The 19,342-nt window shown below is 28.2% G+C and overlaps 1 protein-coding gene across 1 annotated transcript; it reads left to right on the top strand.

Annotated features, from left to right (window-relative positions):
• Window positions 1–555: 555 nt before the first annotated feature.
• Window positions 556–2,273, top strand: tenB-1 (Cytochrome P450 monooxygenase tenB; the record flags this gene model as incomplete). Its single annotated transcript, XM_037320839.1, has 2 exons — window positions 556–795; window positions 861–2,273. 2 exons carry the CDS (start codon window positions 556–558, stop codon window positions 2,271–2,273), a joined length of 1,653 nt encoding a protein of 550 aa, XP_037182127.1.
• Between the last annotated feature and the right edge of the window lie 17,069 nt (window positions 2,274–19,342).

Genomic DNA, 19,342 nt, shown 5'->3' with positions numbered 1-19,342 from the left:
TCACCACTTGCGCTAAACTGTCAGCTTACTTTTCGCCGATCATGCCCAACCGACATAGCCCATTTACTAAATCTAGGAGGCTCTTATCCCGCAATCCTTGTTATGCGGCTCGGAAGCTAGGCAGCGCGCAGAATACTCCGTCAAGTTGCAGCGCCACCTACGAATATCCCGAGCTCTGCCGCCCTACAAGCCGCTGTCGACTCAATCCCTGTCAGCCTGAAGTCCGCCGCGCAACATGATGAGATGCATTTTGGCAGGTGTATACTCCGTGCAGGAGCTCCGCATCGTCCGACATGAGTTCATCTCTCCGGCGCGCGATTCTCATCTCGCTCAGCTCAATATGACAAATGATCAAGTTGTCCACACCTAGAAAGAAGACCCTAATCTTGACATATCTTGGTATATATCACTGACCGATGCAACAACGTAGACTCTTGGATAAACCATCATCACGCCTACTCTACTTCCAATACTGTCCATCACGTCTTCCTTCCGATTACCCAATTATCATATTGCCAGCTCAAAGTGATTGCAAATTTTGCATTGCACGCAGCCATGGTGTCCTTCATTGCTTCCGCGCTACCCAGCACCGGCGAAATTCTGCTTTCATCAGCGGGAATAGCGATTCTTGCCATAGCCGTTACCCTTTACAAGTTCGTCTTCGCGACAAGCGTTTACGATGGCCTTGGACTGCCATTAGCTGGCGAACCGGAGGGTGCCAAGAGCTTCAGCCTCAAGTCTCGCCTCAGATATTATTATGACTGCGCTGCACTATATACCGACGCCTACTACCGTGTAAGTCTGTCGATGACGGCGCATCGAGATAACTTATTCTGAACACCCTCTGACGCCCTTTCTAGTTTGGCAAGGAAGGAAAAGCCGCCCTAGTCCCGGGTTACGGAGGTCGAGCCGACTTGATTCTGCCCGAAAGCTCGACTGAATGGTGCACTGCGCAGCCTGACAGCGCGCTCAGCGTCTCGCAGGCATTCCTGGAAGCCAACTTGTCTTCATACAGTCTCGGTCACTCTCGCTACTGGGGCGACCCCTGGCAATTCCAACTTGTCAAGACTCAGCTGAACAACATGATGCAAAGTCTCATTCCCACCGTCGACGACGAGCTCGACTACATCGTCCCCAAGACTCTTGGTATTAATACTGAGTGGAAGGAGATCGACCTCGACGAGACCGTGCGCACCATCGTCGCAGCCTGCTCTAGTCGCTTCACCGTCGGCCTCCCACTTTGCCGCAACGAGGATTACCTGCGCCGAACCCTTGCCATTATCGACGGCGTCATGATCACTGCCATTGTCGGAAATTGCCTTCCCCAGATCCTCCTCCCCGTCGTCGCCAGGCTTGCCAGCATCCACACCTGGCACAACCTCAGCAAAATTGCCCAGCACATCACACCCGACTATCACACTCGCCTCGCAGCCCTTGAGAAAGACCCGGACGACCAGCCTCAGGACCAGCTTCAGGTCATGTTGCGCTTCGCGCAGAAGAAGCGACCTCAGGAGATCAACGACATCAAGGTCATCGCCACTCGTCTTGCAGCGTCAAATTTCGTGAGCATGCATCAGACCGCCGGCACCTGTGTTCAGATGCTTCTCAACATCGTCGACAGCGACAAAGAGTTCGACACCATCAACAAGCTCCGCGACGAGGCTAAGACTGCGCTTGCCAGTGGCCCTGGCGGCTGGGAGAAGAGCAAGTTCCTCAAGATGAACGGCCACGATAGCATCGCACGCGAGTCTATGCGCGTGACCTTCCCCTTCGGCAACCGCGGTCTGTTGAGAAAGGTCATGAAGGATGGTATCGTCACTGATACCGGCATTCCCTTGAAAAAGGGCACCATTGTTGCTTTCCTCGCGTCCCAAGCCCAACGTGACCCCGCCAAGTTTGAGAACGCAGAAAAATTCGACCCCTGGCGTTTCTCGAACATGCTAGAGAAGCAGGAAGAAGAGAAGAAGGCTGCAGGCGAGGCGACAGATGGTGACGATGATAAGTCTTCCAAGCAGGGCGCTTATCACACCAATGCATTTGTGTCTACGTCTCCTGACTATTTGCCCTTCGGTCACGGTCGCCATGCCTGCCCTGGGCGCTTCTTGGTCGATTTCGAGCTGAAGATGATCGTGGCTCACATCCTGAAGCACTACGATTTGGAGTTCCCGGCTGAGTATGAAGGCCGTCGCCCCATGAACAGACAGGTGGCTGAGCTGCAAGCCCCGCCCAAGAACGTTAAGATGAGAGTTAGAAGACGTGCCGAGAGCTCTTAAAGCTTGAGTGGAAGTAACGAAGGGCCAGAACGTACTCGTTTCTGCGCAGTCCTTGTTCAAAGCTACGCTAATCTGACATGAGCGAGCCTGGTTGTCATGAAGCTGTAGAATAACCCCCAAATGACCACAGCTTCAGAGAATGTTACTTCAGATCTACAAGAGTGCTTGCCTGACGTTTGAAGTGTGACTACTCCACACTAGAAGGAAGGTCTATGTCGGATGACTTAATTTCACACTTAGACTTAGGCACTATTTCGTGAAGAACAAAGTCTCTCAGAGTTTGCGCGAGAAGTCTCCGCTGAATTGAAGTTGAAAGATGACTAAAATCGCTATAAATTAGTGAAATGTGACGACACCTCAGAAAGCAAGTGATCTCTTATGAGGATGTATCTGTAATAATGGGAGACGCGGTCTTTTGAGAGCTCGCGGTGATTAATATTAATGAAGATATAACCTATCGGCTCTTTAACGCATTTTACTCAGCATTCACATCTCTTTTTAGACTGAGCGTGGGGTAAGAATGATTCTTAGGCATAATAGGCTTTAAGGTCTGAATTCTATATATAGAAACCTCTAGTCCTATTCTGAATTATAGTTTAATATAGCTTTATAAGATATAATATAAGTTATAAATAAAGATAATAGCTAAATAATATACTTAAATGTTTAGTGGTTAGAATAGTATACTTATATTATAGAACTTTAAGCATAATAAAGACTTACTTAAAAATAAAAGATGTATAGTATTAGTTATATAATAGTAAGTATATTTAATAGAAACCTAATGGTTTTAACAGAAAGATTAGTACAAAGATATTAGTTTACCTTAAAAAATCATTTACAAATTATAAGTTTTAAAATAGAGGATGATTTAAAATTTATATATATTTCGATTTAAACTTATTATTTAGTTAAACTCTTGTACTTTTCTAGTAATTTATTTAGTATCTATTTCTTAAATATAACATTTAATAATATTTAATTTTCTACTATTCTTAATATTTTATAAGGCTTAAAAACTAATATATCTTTTTTGTTACTTCTTTTTTATATCTATTAATATAATAAGTAAGTAATTAATATAAAGTATATTCCTTAACAGTTATAATTAGTATAATAATTTAATTATACGTTTTATTAAATTTCAAACTTCATATATAAGAGAAACGTATTATAAAATAACGTTTTAAAAAGTATTATTAATAATACTTAATTTCGTCTTGAAGAAAAAGAAAAAGATTCTAATATAATATTACTAATAAGATGATAAAAGAGAAAGAATAATAAATATAGCTATATTTCTTAAATAAAAGATAAATATAAACAAATCTCTTTTCTTTTTTTCTTTATCTTTATATTCTTTTATTATTCTTTTATTAGTACAGCTAGTAAGTTAATTAACATAACTACTTATTAATATTACTAGTAATTATAAAATATGATATGAGTAGTAAAGGATATTAATATATAATATCTTACATAATAATAATAGTATATTACTTATTTAACTATTTTATTATAAATAAGCTAATAGCTTTGAAATATAAAACTCTATCTATAAATACTCTACTTATAATACTTTATACCTATAATATTAATTATATAATATATATAGGTATATAATTATATTATATAATTAGTAGTTAATTTAGCTATATTCTAAGTTATTCTTCCCCTCTTTTTCTTTATTTTAAAATATAATTTACTAACTATAATAACTAAAGTTAATACAATACATCTCTTCTCTTATTCTTCCCTATATAATTAAAGACTTATAAGTACTTAAAACTATTACTTTTTCTTATAATATAAGCTTAGTTTTAACCTTATACTATATAAGTAAACATATTACGCCCTTAAATACACTTATATTTATATTAATAGACAAAATAGCTAATCTTAATAATAGAAAGTGTATTAAAACATAAATAAATAAATTAGAAAGTTAGAAAAAGTCTATTTTTATAGTAATTAAGCTTATTTAAAATTATAAAATATAAAGACCTAGCTTTTAGCTGATTTAACTTAAAGGTACTTTAATTATAGTAATTTAAGTTAAAAAAGGGAGGTTTCTAAGATACTCCTTATATAGAGAGAAAATAGGTATAAAGTAATTATTAAGTAAATATAGTTATTAGAAGTAGAGTTTTTATAAGTTTATAGCAATATTAAGACATAATAAATAAGTATAATTTATAATATATACTCCTCTTTCTAGTTTATACATAAATATAAGTTTAGTGGAAGCTAAAAGTAATTAGTATAAACTAAAAATAAGCTTAAAGCTTTATTAATTTAGACTACTAATTATATTAGGCTTTATAAGTAAATAACGTAATAATATAATTCTTTTATTTAGTTTCTTTTTAGTTTTTCTTTTTTTATTAATCTATATAGTAGTAGATTACTTAATCTTTTATACCATTATTTGATTAATCTATTATTATTATATTCATATTTTTAATATACTTTTGGTCTATTTATTTTATAAGTTAACTAGATTTAAATTCTTATTAATTACTAATTTATATAGATCTAGTTACTATTCACTTAGCCTCTGTAAATAGCACTTTTTATGTATTATTAACATAGTTCATCAGTCAGCAACAAATATCAGTTAGCAACAAACTTTTCCCTAAACGCAGTTTGCACTAAACCACTTAAAACTTTAATGCGTAATTACTCTGCAACCATCATGCCAATTTACACACAAGAAGATAAGATACTTCTAGCTATTAAGGCGATCTAATCAGCCTGGGTTGCTGGCTGAAAGCTAAGTGTGTTACATGCTGTGAAGACTTATGGTGTCCCTAAAAGTTCTGTACGCTATGGAATAAATGATCGACTCTAATATGAATATGCCTAACCTTAATGATATAAATTTAATCTAATTAAAGAGAAAACACTTTTGTAATATGTTATTGAATAGGATTCCAGAGAATTTCCTTTGTGCCTTGCTGGTGTGGAAGATATGGCTAATCTCCTGCTGCAAGCGTGTAATAGCGAGCCTGTTAGTAAGCGATAGGCTAGGCGGTTTATAGACTTACAGCTTGCTCTAAAAACCAAGTTTAATCATCTATATAATTATTAAAAGGCTTTTTAAGAAGATCCTAAGGTTATATTAAAGTGGTTTGTATTATTATGTAATATAATAGCTAAGTATAGTATTTAAGAGGGGGACCTATATAATTTTAATAAAACTAGCTTTCTAATAGGTATGATTACTATATTAATAGTGGTAATATATACTGATTAATATAGTAAAGTAAAGTCTGTCTAACTTAATAACTATAAATAGGCTATAGTTATTAAATATATTAATTTAGGCAGGTGGTATATCCCTCTGTTTAGAATTATTAAGGGTGTATATCACCTTATTAGTTAGACTATGGAATTAGGTTTTCTAAGCAACTAAGTGATCAAACCTACTATTAATAGATAGATAGATAATTAGATAGGTTTTAATTAGATTAAACATTTTAATAAACATATTAAGAACTAAATAAAAGGTGTCTATTAGATACTTATTATTAACAGCTATAAAAGCTATTTATCAGCTGAATTTGATAATTACTATAAGCAGAATAATATTATAACTATTAGTACACCTATACATTTATTATATCTACTACAGCTATTAGATATTACCCTTTATTCACTTTTAAAATGCATATATAGTGATAAAATCAACCTATTTATTAAAGCCTCTATAAATCATATCACTAAATCTAAGTTCTTTATTACCTTCTATTAGGCCTATAATGAGGTTTTTGATAAGGAAAACATCAGGTCTGCTTTCTAAGGCGCTAGAATTTCACTATAAGACCTAGACTCTATTATCAAAAAGCTTAATATATATTTATAGATACCTACACCTCTTATAGCGAACCTTTTAATACTGTAAGGGGCTGGCCCCTAGGCTTGTTCAACGTAGAGGTGCCGTCAATTGACTATTCTAAGCTGAAGAAGGAAGAAAGGACTTTACAAGGGTAGGCACCTAACAACGGTGAAGCAGGCTGGGTTAGGCGGCGTTCTGCAGCAGAATAGTGGGTCCAACGGAGCTGGATCTTGGTAACTGCTCCGGCGAAGCTGGAGATATTAATCTGGGCTCTAGCCTGTGATATCACCCCCCCGCTCCCCTCTGGCGGCGCGCCCTTGGCGCTAAGGCTGGGTCTCTATTGTGCTCCATTGTAGAGCTATAACGGCGTTCGTAAGCCTCTATTGCTTCTGTCCCCTGGAGCGTCTCAACAGGCTCCTAGGTCCTCTCTATATATCTTTCCCACTTAACTAGAACTTTGCGGCGTTACCTGCGCCCTTGATGCTTCCAGGTAGCAGTGTTAATACTCTCTACACTCCAGGTCTCTTCACCTTTATTATCTATAATTAATAGCAGCTGCTTATTATCTAACGTTTTATTAGGTAAGGGGTTATTACCTGCGCACTTCAGGATATCTATATAGAAGCATAGGTATATAGCTACTAGTATATTAAGCTCTATTATATATAGTGAGATAACTTTTATAACTATATACTTATGGTGTAACTAATCTAGTTTCTTATTAGGCCTAGGGGATCTATAATGCCTTATGTGAAGCTAGACTTTATCGCCCACTTCTAGTCTCTTTATAGGCTGGCGCTTCTTATTAGCCAGCTCCTCATAGTGTTGCTATATTGAGGCAAGGGTTAATTAGGCTATATCTATCATATCTTAAAGCCTTATTACTAACTTACGTGCTTGGCCCTCATGGGTGCCCTTAGGGCTTGCTGGGTCTGCTTCCTTGATCTTAATAGGCTCTGGGTTATATCCATGCTTTAGGAAGAAGCTACTCATCCTAATAGCGCTATTATTGCGGCTATAAAGCGCTAGCTGAGCTGCTGGAAGGTTATATGCCTAGTCCTTCTATAAGTAGGTGGCGTAGTTGCATAGGTAGGCCTGGATCTCCTGGTTCATCCTCTCTAGGCTTTAATTAGTCTGCAGGTGGTAGGTGGTGCTGAGCTGCTGCTCTATTCCTAAAAGCTTGCAGAACTGCTGCTAGAAGCAGCTTATCTAGTTACTCCCTCTGTTGCTTATAATTAATATAGGGATGCTATAAAACCTAAAGTAGCAGTTTAGGAATTATTTAGCGTAGGCTTCAGCTTCTATGCTTTCTATCGCCTGAAGGGTTACACCTTTACTTAGCTGGTTAATAATTACCGAAAGATATCTTCTACTTTTATTTATAAGGGGAAGGTTAGTAATAAAATCTATAGTGAGGTTGCTTTATATATGCTGTGGTATTAGTAGTAGTTTCAGAAGTCCTTTATAATATTCCCTCTAGATATAACTATACCTATAACTATTGCAGTCATAGCAGAAATACTATATTAGGTGCGACTGATTAGGCTAGTAGAACTATCTACTAACTAGCGTGAGGGTGTTATCTCTTCCTAGATAGCTACTAAGCACTGAGTTGTGGGTGCTTTGAATGATATGGGTGCGTAGTGTGTTTGCGTTATTATCTAGATCTTTATTACCTATGACCTAAATCTGATCTCTGAATAGTAGCTGGTTACTATTATTAATCTTACACTTAGCGATCTGAACTTTTAGCTTAAGGCTTAGGGGGAAGCTTCTTTCTTATTGTTTTATAGCAGTATAGGCCTGCTAGTAGACTTCATCTTATCCTTAGGTTTGATCTTAGAGTTGCTGTAGTTCTTTGTTATTAGTAAATATAAGTATTCATAGTGCTGCCCCTATATATTATATATGCGCTGAGGGTAGGGTTGCTTCTGGGAGGAGCTATAGGATTCAACCTTATTTACGCTTATCCTCTAGAGATATAGGTATATCTTATTCATATCTAGAGAGTATATCTAGCATTACTGCTTTGCTTCCTAGCTGGTACTATATCTTGAAGTTATACTGAGATAGTTCCTCTGCTTATCAGCTTTGCTGTTCTATAAGCTTCTGCTTCGTTATAAAGTACTTTAGGTTCTTATGGTCTAATAGGATCCTAAAGTAGCTAACACTCTATAGCTCTGCTCTCTATTCTTATAGACAGCTTTTAATAGCTAGTATCTCCTTATTATATATTAGATAGTTGAACTGGGCAGTGTTAAGCTGCTGTGAGTGGTAGGCTACTATATGACGTCTGCTATGCTTATCTTCCTATGAGAGTACGCCTCTAAGGGCAAAGCCTGAGCAATTAGCCTCAATATAGGTTGTACGCTTAGGGTCCAGTTGATATAGAATAGGCTTAGCAGCAAAGATCCTCTTAAGCTCCTGGAATGCTACTTCTTGTTCCTTACCCCAGCAGAAGGGGACACCCTTCTTGATAAGAGCTATTAGGGGTCCAGCAATCTCTAAGTATACTGGGATGAAGATCTAGTAGTAGTTTATAAATCTAAGGAAGCTTTAGACTCCCTTAACTATTTTTAGAGCTACCTATTCTTTAATTACCTTCAGTTTCTCAGGGTTATAAGAGATACTAACTCCAGCTGTAATAATAAACCCTAGGTATTTAACTATCTTTATAGAGAACGCGCACTTATGAGGGTCTAAACGTAGCCTTACTGCAGCAAGCTTATGCAGTACTAGCTTAACTTTTGCTTTATAGTCTTATTATAATCTGTTTAAGTAGATCAGGATGTTACTTATATATACTATTATAAAGTTATCTAGATACTCTTAAAGTATGCTGTTAATATATTATTAGAATGTGGTGGGGGCTCCTATAAGCCTAAAGGGGATAACTAGCTATTTAAATAGCTTATATCTCATCTAGAAAGATGTTTTGTACTCCTCTCCCTATGCAATCTAGATGTTATAGAATATTGCTACTACGTCTAGCTTAATAAACCACTTAGTAGCGCTAACAGTCTGTAGCATCTCTTGAATTAAGGGAAGAGGGTATTAGTTATACTTAATAAGCTTATTAAGAGCGTAGTAGTTAATATAGAAATATATTCCTCTATTTGGTTTATATATGAATAGTACTAGGGCTGATGCTTCTAAGCTGCTAGTGCAGATGAAGCCTTTATTAAGTAGGTCTTATAAGGTCTTATAGAGGATAAGGAGTTCTTCTCATAATATGCTATAGAGTAGACCCTATAGTAGTATAGCTTTATTACTATTACTATCCTATTTAATAGGGATCTTATAGTTAACCCTAGGGCGATATAGTAGAAGGTTAGCAGCTTTATTAGGTTGGAATAGCTCTTAGAACTTAGCTAGTACAGCTGGTGGGAGGAAGGCTTTTAGGTCTACCTTCTCAGTCTTTTTTATAAAAGCCTTCTATATATCTACTAGGCTGATCGCTTGAACTTTATATCCTGCAGTCCCTTTAGTGTGTTGTTATGCCCTCTTATAAAGCGTTATGAAAGGGGCTCCTAGGAGGAGGTGGGCAGCTCTGATCTGGTGCACTTATCCTAGCTCTTCCTCGCTTTTTAGATATAGGTTTATGCTGCCCCTTTTATATTATATCTATTATATAGCAGCATTATATAGGATATAGTTCCTCTCTACTTAAGGCTTCTTTAGGAATAGATTATTATTAAGGCTATATATAGTATTTAAAGATCTTCTTATTATAACTATATAGCTTGAGGTTAAAGATAATTATACCTATTGCTTTTATAATGCTTATAGTGTTGCTAAAGCTGCTTAATACTTACTTAAAGCAGTCTACTACTAGTAGGTAGAGCTTATAAGCTAGGTTATAGTTGATAAAGGTGTATAAGTTACACCCTATATCTATTAGGGCGTCTGCTTAAGTGTCCTTATATATATAGGTAGTAATTACTGCTGATTTGCTGCTTATATAATGCTTAAACTGCTTTAATTTTATAATATCACTAAGTTTAGCCTCTAATATCTAACTTTATAGTGGAGTTACTCTTTTCCTAAACTTTCTTCAGCTTTAGAGCTTTCTAGCTCCTCTATAGGACTTTTATTGCTGCTCTCTTCTTACTTCTTAGCTTTCTTAACTTTTATAGGATAGGAATACTTTAGTTTAGGATATAATATAGCAATATAGCTGATCTAGTTATAGTTGAAGTATTTATAGGTGTCTCTTATAAGTTATAGTAGGTCTTTAGATAAGGAGCTGCTTTATTAGCAATATAATTTTATCTTCTCTTTACTTTTAGCGTAGCTAATACTAGATATCAGTATATCTCTATCTATATCTTTTTAATAGTTAGGTTGTAGTACTTTCTGGGAAGTATAACTAAGGTAGTGTTCCTTAAGCTTCCTGCTATCTAAGTGGGATCTTATAGTGAGAAGCAGTTTTATAAACTAGTGGTAGTCCTTTAGCACTTCTAGTACCCTTATTAATAGGTTGCTTAACTAAGAATTTAGTATGCCCTCTAAGTAGTTAATTTTAATTTTATCTTGCTAAGATCTTCCCTTATTTACTATTAGCTTCTTTTTAAACTTAGGAAAAAAGGAAGTAAAACTCTCTTCCTCTTATTGCTATATAGTATATAACTTATCTAAAGCTTAGGCTTTAGCGTTTAGGTCTTTATATATTCTTTTAAGATAGTCTATAAATTAAGCTAAAGAGGTGTCTCCTTAGGCTACTCTATTAGCAAAGAAGGTGGAGGATGTTGCTTAGGTGGTTCCCTTTAGCCTAGCGTAGATATATGCAAATGCATTCTCTTCTCCGCCTATAGCTTTAGCGTCAATCTATAGCTTTAAGTTTATCTCTAGAGCCTACTATAGAAACTATTATCTTATGCTATTAAACTTTAGGGGGTTAGGAAGCGTTGGCCTTAGTTATCTAGTTGAGGTTGGTTAATGGGGCTTAGCTACTATTATTATGATGCTGTTGCTTATCGCCTGTGTAGTTATATTAGCAGTGGATGGGGTAGGTATGCTGCTTGTAGTTAGCGTAAGGGTTGCTCTATCTGTTGATATAAGCCCGTTCAGAGCTATTAAGAGCTGCGTCATCTGGTCCTAAAGAGGATGTATGCTTATATTATCCGCTTTATTAACCCTGCGGTTAATCTCTGCAGTCATTACGTTATTTATGCTACCCTCTAGTGAATCTATTATGTCGCACTTATAAGGTTTTTATATAGCATCTTCTTGTTGCGCTACCCTCTAGCGAATCAGTTATATCGCTCTCATGAGGTTTTGTAAGCGTCTTTTGTGGATGAGCTTAGAATATATAAGGGGCTGGCCTCTAGGCTTATTTAACGTAGAGGTGCTGTCGATTAACTATTCTAAGCTGAAGAAGGAAGAAAGGACTTTATATGGGTAGGCACCTAACACTGGTGAAGCAGGCTGGGTTAGGCGGCGTACTGCGGCAGAATAGTGGGTCGAACGGAGCCGGATCTTGGTAACTGCTCCGGCGAAGCCGGAGATATCAATCTGGGCTCTAGCCCGTGACAAATACTACTACCTTAGCAGTTATAAACACCCTCTAACTTATAATAAACTATCTCACAGTCTAAATTTATTAAAAGTTATATCTCTGCTTATTAAGGAAGCTTACTAATATTAATTATTACTATAGTTAAGTAATTATTAAAAGGTGTACAAGTAATAATATGCTTAATCACTATTTTAACTAATCAGCTTTATACCCTTAAAGATATAAATATAGCACTTACTAAGCACTAGAGGGCTAAAACAATATAAATATAGCTTAGAGGGGCACTTGGTATAGAGGAATCTTAGGTTTTGCTTAAAGGGAAACAAAAAGGGAAACGTCTAACACCTCAAGAGGATAAGGAGGGGGGTTTATCAAAAAGAGCCTAGCTAGCTTAGAGATGCTGTGGTGTGTGTGGTGAGACTAATTATAATATGAGAACCTGTTCTAAGGATATGGAGTTATTAAATGATTTAAGTAGTAATGAGGAATAGTTAATTAAATATGTTGTGGTTGTGTAATGGTAAATACTATTATGTGCATGGGAAAAGGTTTATTGCTGACTGATATTTGTTGCTGACTGATGAACCATATTATTTATTTTTTCTATATGATTTTATTATAATTAACTTTATATAGTTTACTCTTTTTAACTCTAATAAAAATACAAAGTATAAAAACTTACTTTTTAATTGTATTAAGTTTATTAGTTTCTCTAATATTTAAAAAGCCTATTTTAAAGAATTTTAACTTTAAAGATAACTTCTTCTATAACTTTATTTAGTCCTTTTTTATTTACTTTATTATATAAAAGCTTATTGTATTATATATTTTAAATACTTATTTATTACTTTTCTAATATTCTATTAAGGTTTTATAAATACTAGCTTATATTTTATAATACCCTTTTAAATAGAACTTAAAGATTTATTTATAACGTTCTTCGTTTAAAATATATATTTATTATAGGTAAAACTAAACAACTTAGTAATATTATAATTAATTATAATATTCTTAAATAAAACATTTTGATTTATTACTTTTTAGTTGTTATAAAAACTAACTATTGTTTAGGTTATATTATTAACTATATTTATTATTCTAATAAAGCTATTGAGTCTATTTATATTGATATAAATATTACTCTCTTATTATTCTCATTTTATAAAGTTAATAATTTACTAAAATAATAAAAATATAGTCTATTATTGTAAAAAGGGTTTTTCTAGCTATATCTATTTTATATATTGTAATAATAATAAATAAGTTTTAATAAGGTTTTACTATTCTATTATTTTAATATAAATATTAATTTTTATTAGCTTTTTATATAGCTTAAAGCTTATATAAAGCTTTTTCATATTATTTCTATTTAAAACTGGAAATTCTATATTAAAACTAAAGAGAAATATATTATTAAAGTTATTAGTAAAACTATTATTAATATTAATATTTCTTTAATACTTTTGATTAATTTTCTAGCTATTTCTATTTTTAATACTCTTATTATTATTTTTATTTTAATATTACTTTTAGTTAAGCTTGATAAAGCTTAGTTATATTAGTTTATTTAAGCTTGTTTAAATATAACTAAAAAACTTTATAAAATGTATTATATTTCTATTTTATTTCTATTTATAAATTTTAATTACTTTTTAGTTTATTGATACTATTATTATTATTTATATTAAATAAAAGAACTAAAAGTTTTATTTTTAGAGTTTTTATTTTATTTATTATGTATTTATTTTCAGTTTATTTTAGCTTTATTATGCTGTTATATAGTTTTATGTTATAATAGAGGTTTTTTATTTCGTTTTATTTTCTTAATTATAATTCATTTTATTATTATTTCTTCAATTTATTTTTATTTATGTATTATTATTTATTTATTATACTTCATATTAAAAGTCATTCTTATTTATATCTAGAAAGCTTTTTTTGAAAACTTATTAACTATTTAGTTATTTTATAAACATTACAAAAATGACTCAATAAATTATTTATGTTTTACTTATTTAACTAGTAAATTATATTTTCTATGTTTATTTACATATCTTTATCATATTATTAAAATAAACTTAACTTTCCCTTTACTCTCTCTATTTTTAAGAATAAACGATAATTAAAGCTTGTTAATTTTCTAGGTTAAGAGTAAAGTATTTATAACATAATATAATAAACTAACATAAAAATAGTTATAAACTTTTTTTGAAATATTTGATTTAATTCTAATTAAGAAGATTATTTTAGTTATTTTATACTTTTAATATAACTAATTTAACTTCTTATAAAATTATTGTATACACAAATTTGTTAGTAATAATTGAATCGTATGATTTATTTCTTAGCGTTTTATTAGTACTTTTATAATATTTATTAATTACTTTATTATTTATTAAACTATTATAATAATAACTGATATTAATTTTATGGTTAATCTTAGTTTATTAATAACCGTATTAATAGCTAATTTATATAAGTTTATTAATTTTAATAAAAACTAAATTATGAATATTAAATTGATATAATATTTATTAAATAAAAGGATAAACGTAGTTTTATTATAACTATATTATAATTATTAATTACTATTTAAATAGACAATCAACAAACCTTTTAGTTATTTTAAATAAAGTTAATTATTATTTATAAAACTGTTTAGATTTCTTAGCTAAAATATTTAGTTCTTCTATTTATTTATAAATTAAAAGTAGTATCTAAATATTATTTAACTTTAATGGATATCTTAAATATTGCTATAATTAATTTATTTACTTATTATTTTTATTACTAATAATTAATTCTTATATATTATAAAACTAATAATAATAGTTTATAAAACGTTTAATATATAGGTTTATATTTACTAATAATATCTTTTTAAAGTTATTATTTCTAAAGACTTATTAACTATTATTTAGAGATACTTAGATTTTATTTTTATTATATATAAATGATGTATTATAAAATCTATAGTAGAGTTATAATATAGCTATTTTATTATTCATAATGGCTAAAAGGATTTATGTTTTATTTACTATAATATTATTTTATAATTATAATTATTATAGTTTTTTATAAATTAATAAATAGCTAAAGACTACTTTAACTGAAAGTATTATTAAGCTAAAATAGCTGATATATTATTTTAACTAAAAAGGTTTATTATTATTAAAGTCTAATTTTTAAATTAACTATATTTAAATAATCTTCCTAAAATAGTTTTTATTTATTGATTTAATATTTAGATTTACTCTATAAATATTAATTAATTAAAAGTATTAATATTATATTCTATAATTTATAGTTTTAAATTCAATTTAGAAGAGAAACTTTAATTTTGTTTTGATTTATCAAATAGAATTTTTAATATTAATTTATATCTATTTATAGTTATTTTAAATATATTAAAAAACTAAGTTTTTAAATACTATTATAACAGATATGTATATAGACATTAACTTATATATTTTTTATAACATAAACCTAAACATTATTTAGAATAAGTTTGTATTCCTTTTTGATGGTTTTATTTCTTTTATTTATTTTATTTATAATATAAAAATATATCAAATATAGTTATAAAATAGTTTAACTAGTATTTAAAAACATATTTTAAAACTTATTCTAATTAGTAATTTTAATATTCTATTATATATTTCTCTACATAAACTATTTAAAGCTTTTATAATTAGTTAAAGTTGTAATTTTAAAATAGCTTTTTAGTTTTATATTTTATATATTTAAATATATAAGTATTATTAAAAGCTTTTTATTACAATTCAACTAGTTATAGTAAATTAAATTTAACCTTTATAAATTAAAAACAGTAAAATATTATTGATTTTATAAACTTCTTTAAATTAATACTCTTTTAATATAAACTTTAAATAATTTATTTTAATAATTATTAAAGCTTATAAACTAGAATGATATAATATTAATATAATTTAAAAATAATATTTAAAGTTTTGAAATATATTCTTTTATCTTTTATTTTAAATAAATAAGGCTTTTTTTTAAACAAAAATCCAAACTCTTATACTTTTGAAATATTTTAATCTAAGTATTTAGTAGTAGTTAATAGAGTTAAAGACGTTTTATAATAATGTTATAAAAATAAACATTTTTTATTTAATAATTATTTATATTATCTCTATGTCATAAATAATATTTCTTTTTATTTTAAAAATAAGTTTTATATATTTTAGTATCTTTATAGAGATCTCATATTTTATTAAATTAAACTTAAAATCAATCTTTTCAAGTATTTAGAGACTGTTATAAATTTCTTATTTATAGTTTATTTAGAAGCTATTATTATCAATTAATATATTATTAATATATTATTAAAGTATTATGAAAACATTATTAGACTTTTATTTAGTTTAAATAAATAGATTAATTATTTAAAAGGTTTGTATTACATATACAAATAGTTTTCTTTTAATATTCTTTTTGTATATAAATTCTATACAAAGCCATTATAATATTTAGTATAATATATTATTTTATTGAATTAAGTTTTTCAAAGGTTTTTTAAGTTCAAAATAAAGAACAATAATGTTATTTTATAATTATATTTAACATTTAATAATTATAATAAAATTGTAATTGTTTGTTTAGTTTTTAAAGAAAAACAACTAATACATTAATAAATTCTTTTTTACATACTAGTAATTTGTCTCTTAATATAATACAGAGAAAGCTTTGAAATGGAAATAGTTTTTAATCAGAAACATTATATTTAAAATTAATTTTATAATTTATATTAAAATAAGTTAGAAATAAGAAATATAATTCAATAAGCTTACGAAATCTTATACATTATTATAAGTATGTTATAATAGCTTTTTAAAATTATTCATTAGTGTTTTTATTTTAAGTGCTTTTCTAATATCTTTCAAATTTATAATTTATATTTTTATTGTTATTTTAAATAATTAGTTTGTATTAATTGTTTAATAGATTTTTATAAATAAAATAATACTTAGTTAACAAGCTTTTTAGATTTATTCTATTTTTAAAACTTATTTTATTCTCATAAAATAATAGTAGTCTTTACTGTTTTTATAAAATATTTATGTCTTTATTATATTATATATAATATCATTTTGTTTTACTTATAATTTCTTTAAAACACACTTTATATTTAATGTTTTTATTATATTAATAAAATAATATCACATATAGTTGCTCATTTTAAAATGTAACATAGTTATTTCTGTTATAATGATTTAAACTAAATTATCAATAAAAACTTAGAATTATTATATTTAGTAATTAATATATAATAAATACAAATAATAAATACATTAATAATTTATTATTATCTAGATATTATAATCATAATTTATTAAAATATTAACAAAAATATTATTATTATTTCTAATTACTAATATTATAAAAAGCTTATTTATATTATATTTTAATTAAATTTATCTTTAATTAGTTTCCTTTTTCTCTATTATGTTTCATATTTAATTCCATACTAAAACTATTTATTTCTGTACTTAGAAATACACAATTCTTTTTTAGTTTTGTCAATTTAAATATATTATTTCTTTAGTAGGTTTTATTATTTTAAAATTATTTGTTTAATTCTTGAGCTTTTTAATAATTATTTTATGAATAGCTAGTTCTGTTATATTTAAAATAATAATATATGTTTTTGTTAAAACGTTTATTTATGTTTCTATATAAAATGTATATCAATTTTATTATGTTAACATTTCTATTTCTTTCTATTTTTAGATATAATAATTGTATATTAGGAATTATGGATTCATATAAAATATTATAAATATAATATAATTCTTTTAACTTGTATTTAATATTTTATATAAAGCTTATATTCTTAACATATTTTTAAAAAGTTAGATAATTAACTAAATAATTGAGAAGTTTATTTAATAATATTCTATATAAATAATTAATTGGAATATTGTTAAGCTAAGTTATACTATTTATTCTTATGATAATATATTTAAAATAAAAGAGAAATAAAATAAAATCTTTACTATATCTTATTTTAAATTTTAATAGTTTTCTAAAAACTTTACTTTTTATATTTAAAGTATTATAAATAAAATCTAAATATATTAAAAGAATATTTAGCTAAAATAAGCTATTATTATTGCTTAAGTTATAAAAAATTATAAGTGTTCGTTATATTTTAAATTCTAAATAAAAATGAGTTAAATATTATATTTTTTAATTATTTAAATAAAAGACTTTATTCAATTCTATTATATAATTATTATATTTCTATCATATACTTATTATAGCTTTCTCTAAGTTTAGAGAAATTAAAAAGAAGTTTTAAATATTAAGTATTATTTAATTGTTAAATAATATTTAGTTTAAAAAATAATGATATTAATAAAAATATTATAAAGTTTAATATTATTAATATTCAAATATGATTAAGTATTATTATTCATATTAAATCTATAGCTAATTTATTATCATTTCATTATAAAATTATTAAGTTATTCAATTAGTTATTAAACCTATTAATAACTATTTAGATTATTTTAAACACCTCTTTATTTATTAATATTAGTTTTAAACTAGCTATTTTTAGTTTAATTAGCTTTATTTTCTATTTATTATTTATTACGCTAAACAACTAGTAAAATAAATATTTAAAAAAGCTTAAATATATAAAGGATTAGCTTTTAGTTTATTTAATTTAGAGGTATTTTAATTATAATAATTTAAATTAAAAAAAGAAATTTCTAAAATACTTTTTATACAGAGGAAAAATAGATGTAAAATGCTTATTAAGTAGATATAGTTATTAAGGGTAGAATTCTTAATAATCTATAGTATCACTTAGATTTAACAAATAGATATAGCTTATAATAAGCTAATTTAGGTTTAAATAACTCTTATTCTTTAAGAATAAAGTAGTTAATTTAGCTAAATAGATTAATATACTATCCTATATAAAGAAATAATTTAGTTGTTACATCTTTAATAAATACTTATTAAGTATTTGTATGTAAACTTTTATTGTTACTTTTTTCCTTTTTATATTAAAGTTATTATTAAGAAATATGAAGTTAGTTTTAATATTATAATATATAGTAACTTAGTAAATCTTTAAGAAGTATTAACTTTAGTATTATATTTAAATAAATTTTAGCTTTATCATAAAGGTGGTTTATTCCATATAAAATAGTTAGTTAATAATTAATATATCTTAAGTTAAAAATATATTAGTTAGCTTAAAAACCTACCTCCTCTAATAACCTATATTTTTATTAATAATACTTTTATCTAAGAGCATTGTAACATATTAAAAAGAAAGTAGCTCATCTTTATACTTAATAATAAAGTAATACTTTATAATAACACTTTCTACATTAAAATATAGCTATATTACTACTATATAATAAAAGATCCGTTATTTTTAAAGTACTACCAGATAATATTATTTAAAACATATATGTATTAGAGAAAGTATAAACTTTTAATTAAAATAAAAAGGTTAAAGTTAATAACTTTTAATATGTATTTATAGTTATAAGTATTAAACTTAAGTAGCATATTATAGCTAAGTTAACAGATATCTCTATTTTAGAGTAAATATTATAAAATAACGCTGTATATACTTAATAGTAATACTCTCTAAAAAAGCAACACTATAAGCTTTTTGGCCTACTAAAAAGTGTTTTTAGATCCTTAATTATTACTAAGATATAATAA

This window comes from Colletotrichum aenigma, assembly GCF_013390185.1.
Source record: "Colletotrichum aenigma strain Cg56 chromosome Unknown KSG_Cg56_contig03, whole genome shotgun sequence".
In the NCBI taxonomy this organism is placed as follows: Eukaryota; Fungi; Ascomycota; class Sordariomycetes; order Glomerellales; family Glomerellaceae; genus Colletotrichum; species Colletotrichum aenigma.
This window is presented reverse-complemented; position numbering and strand designations above follow the sequence as displayed.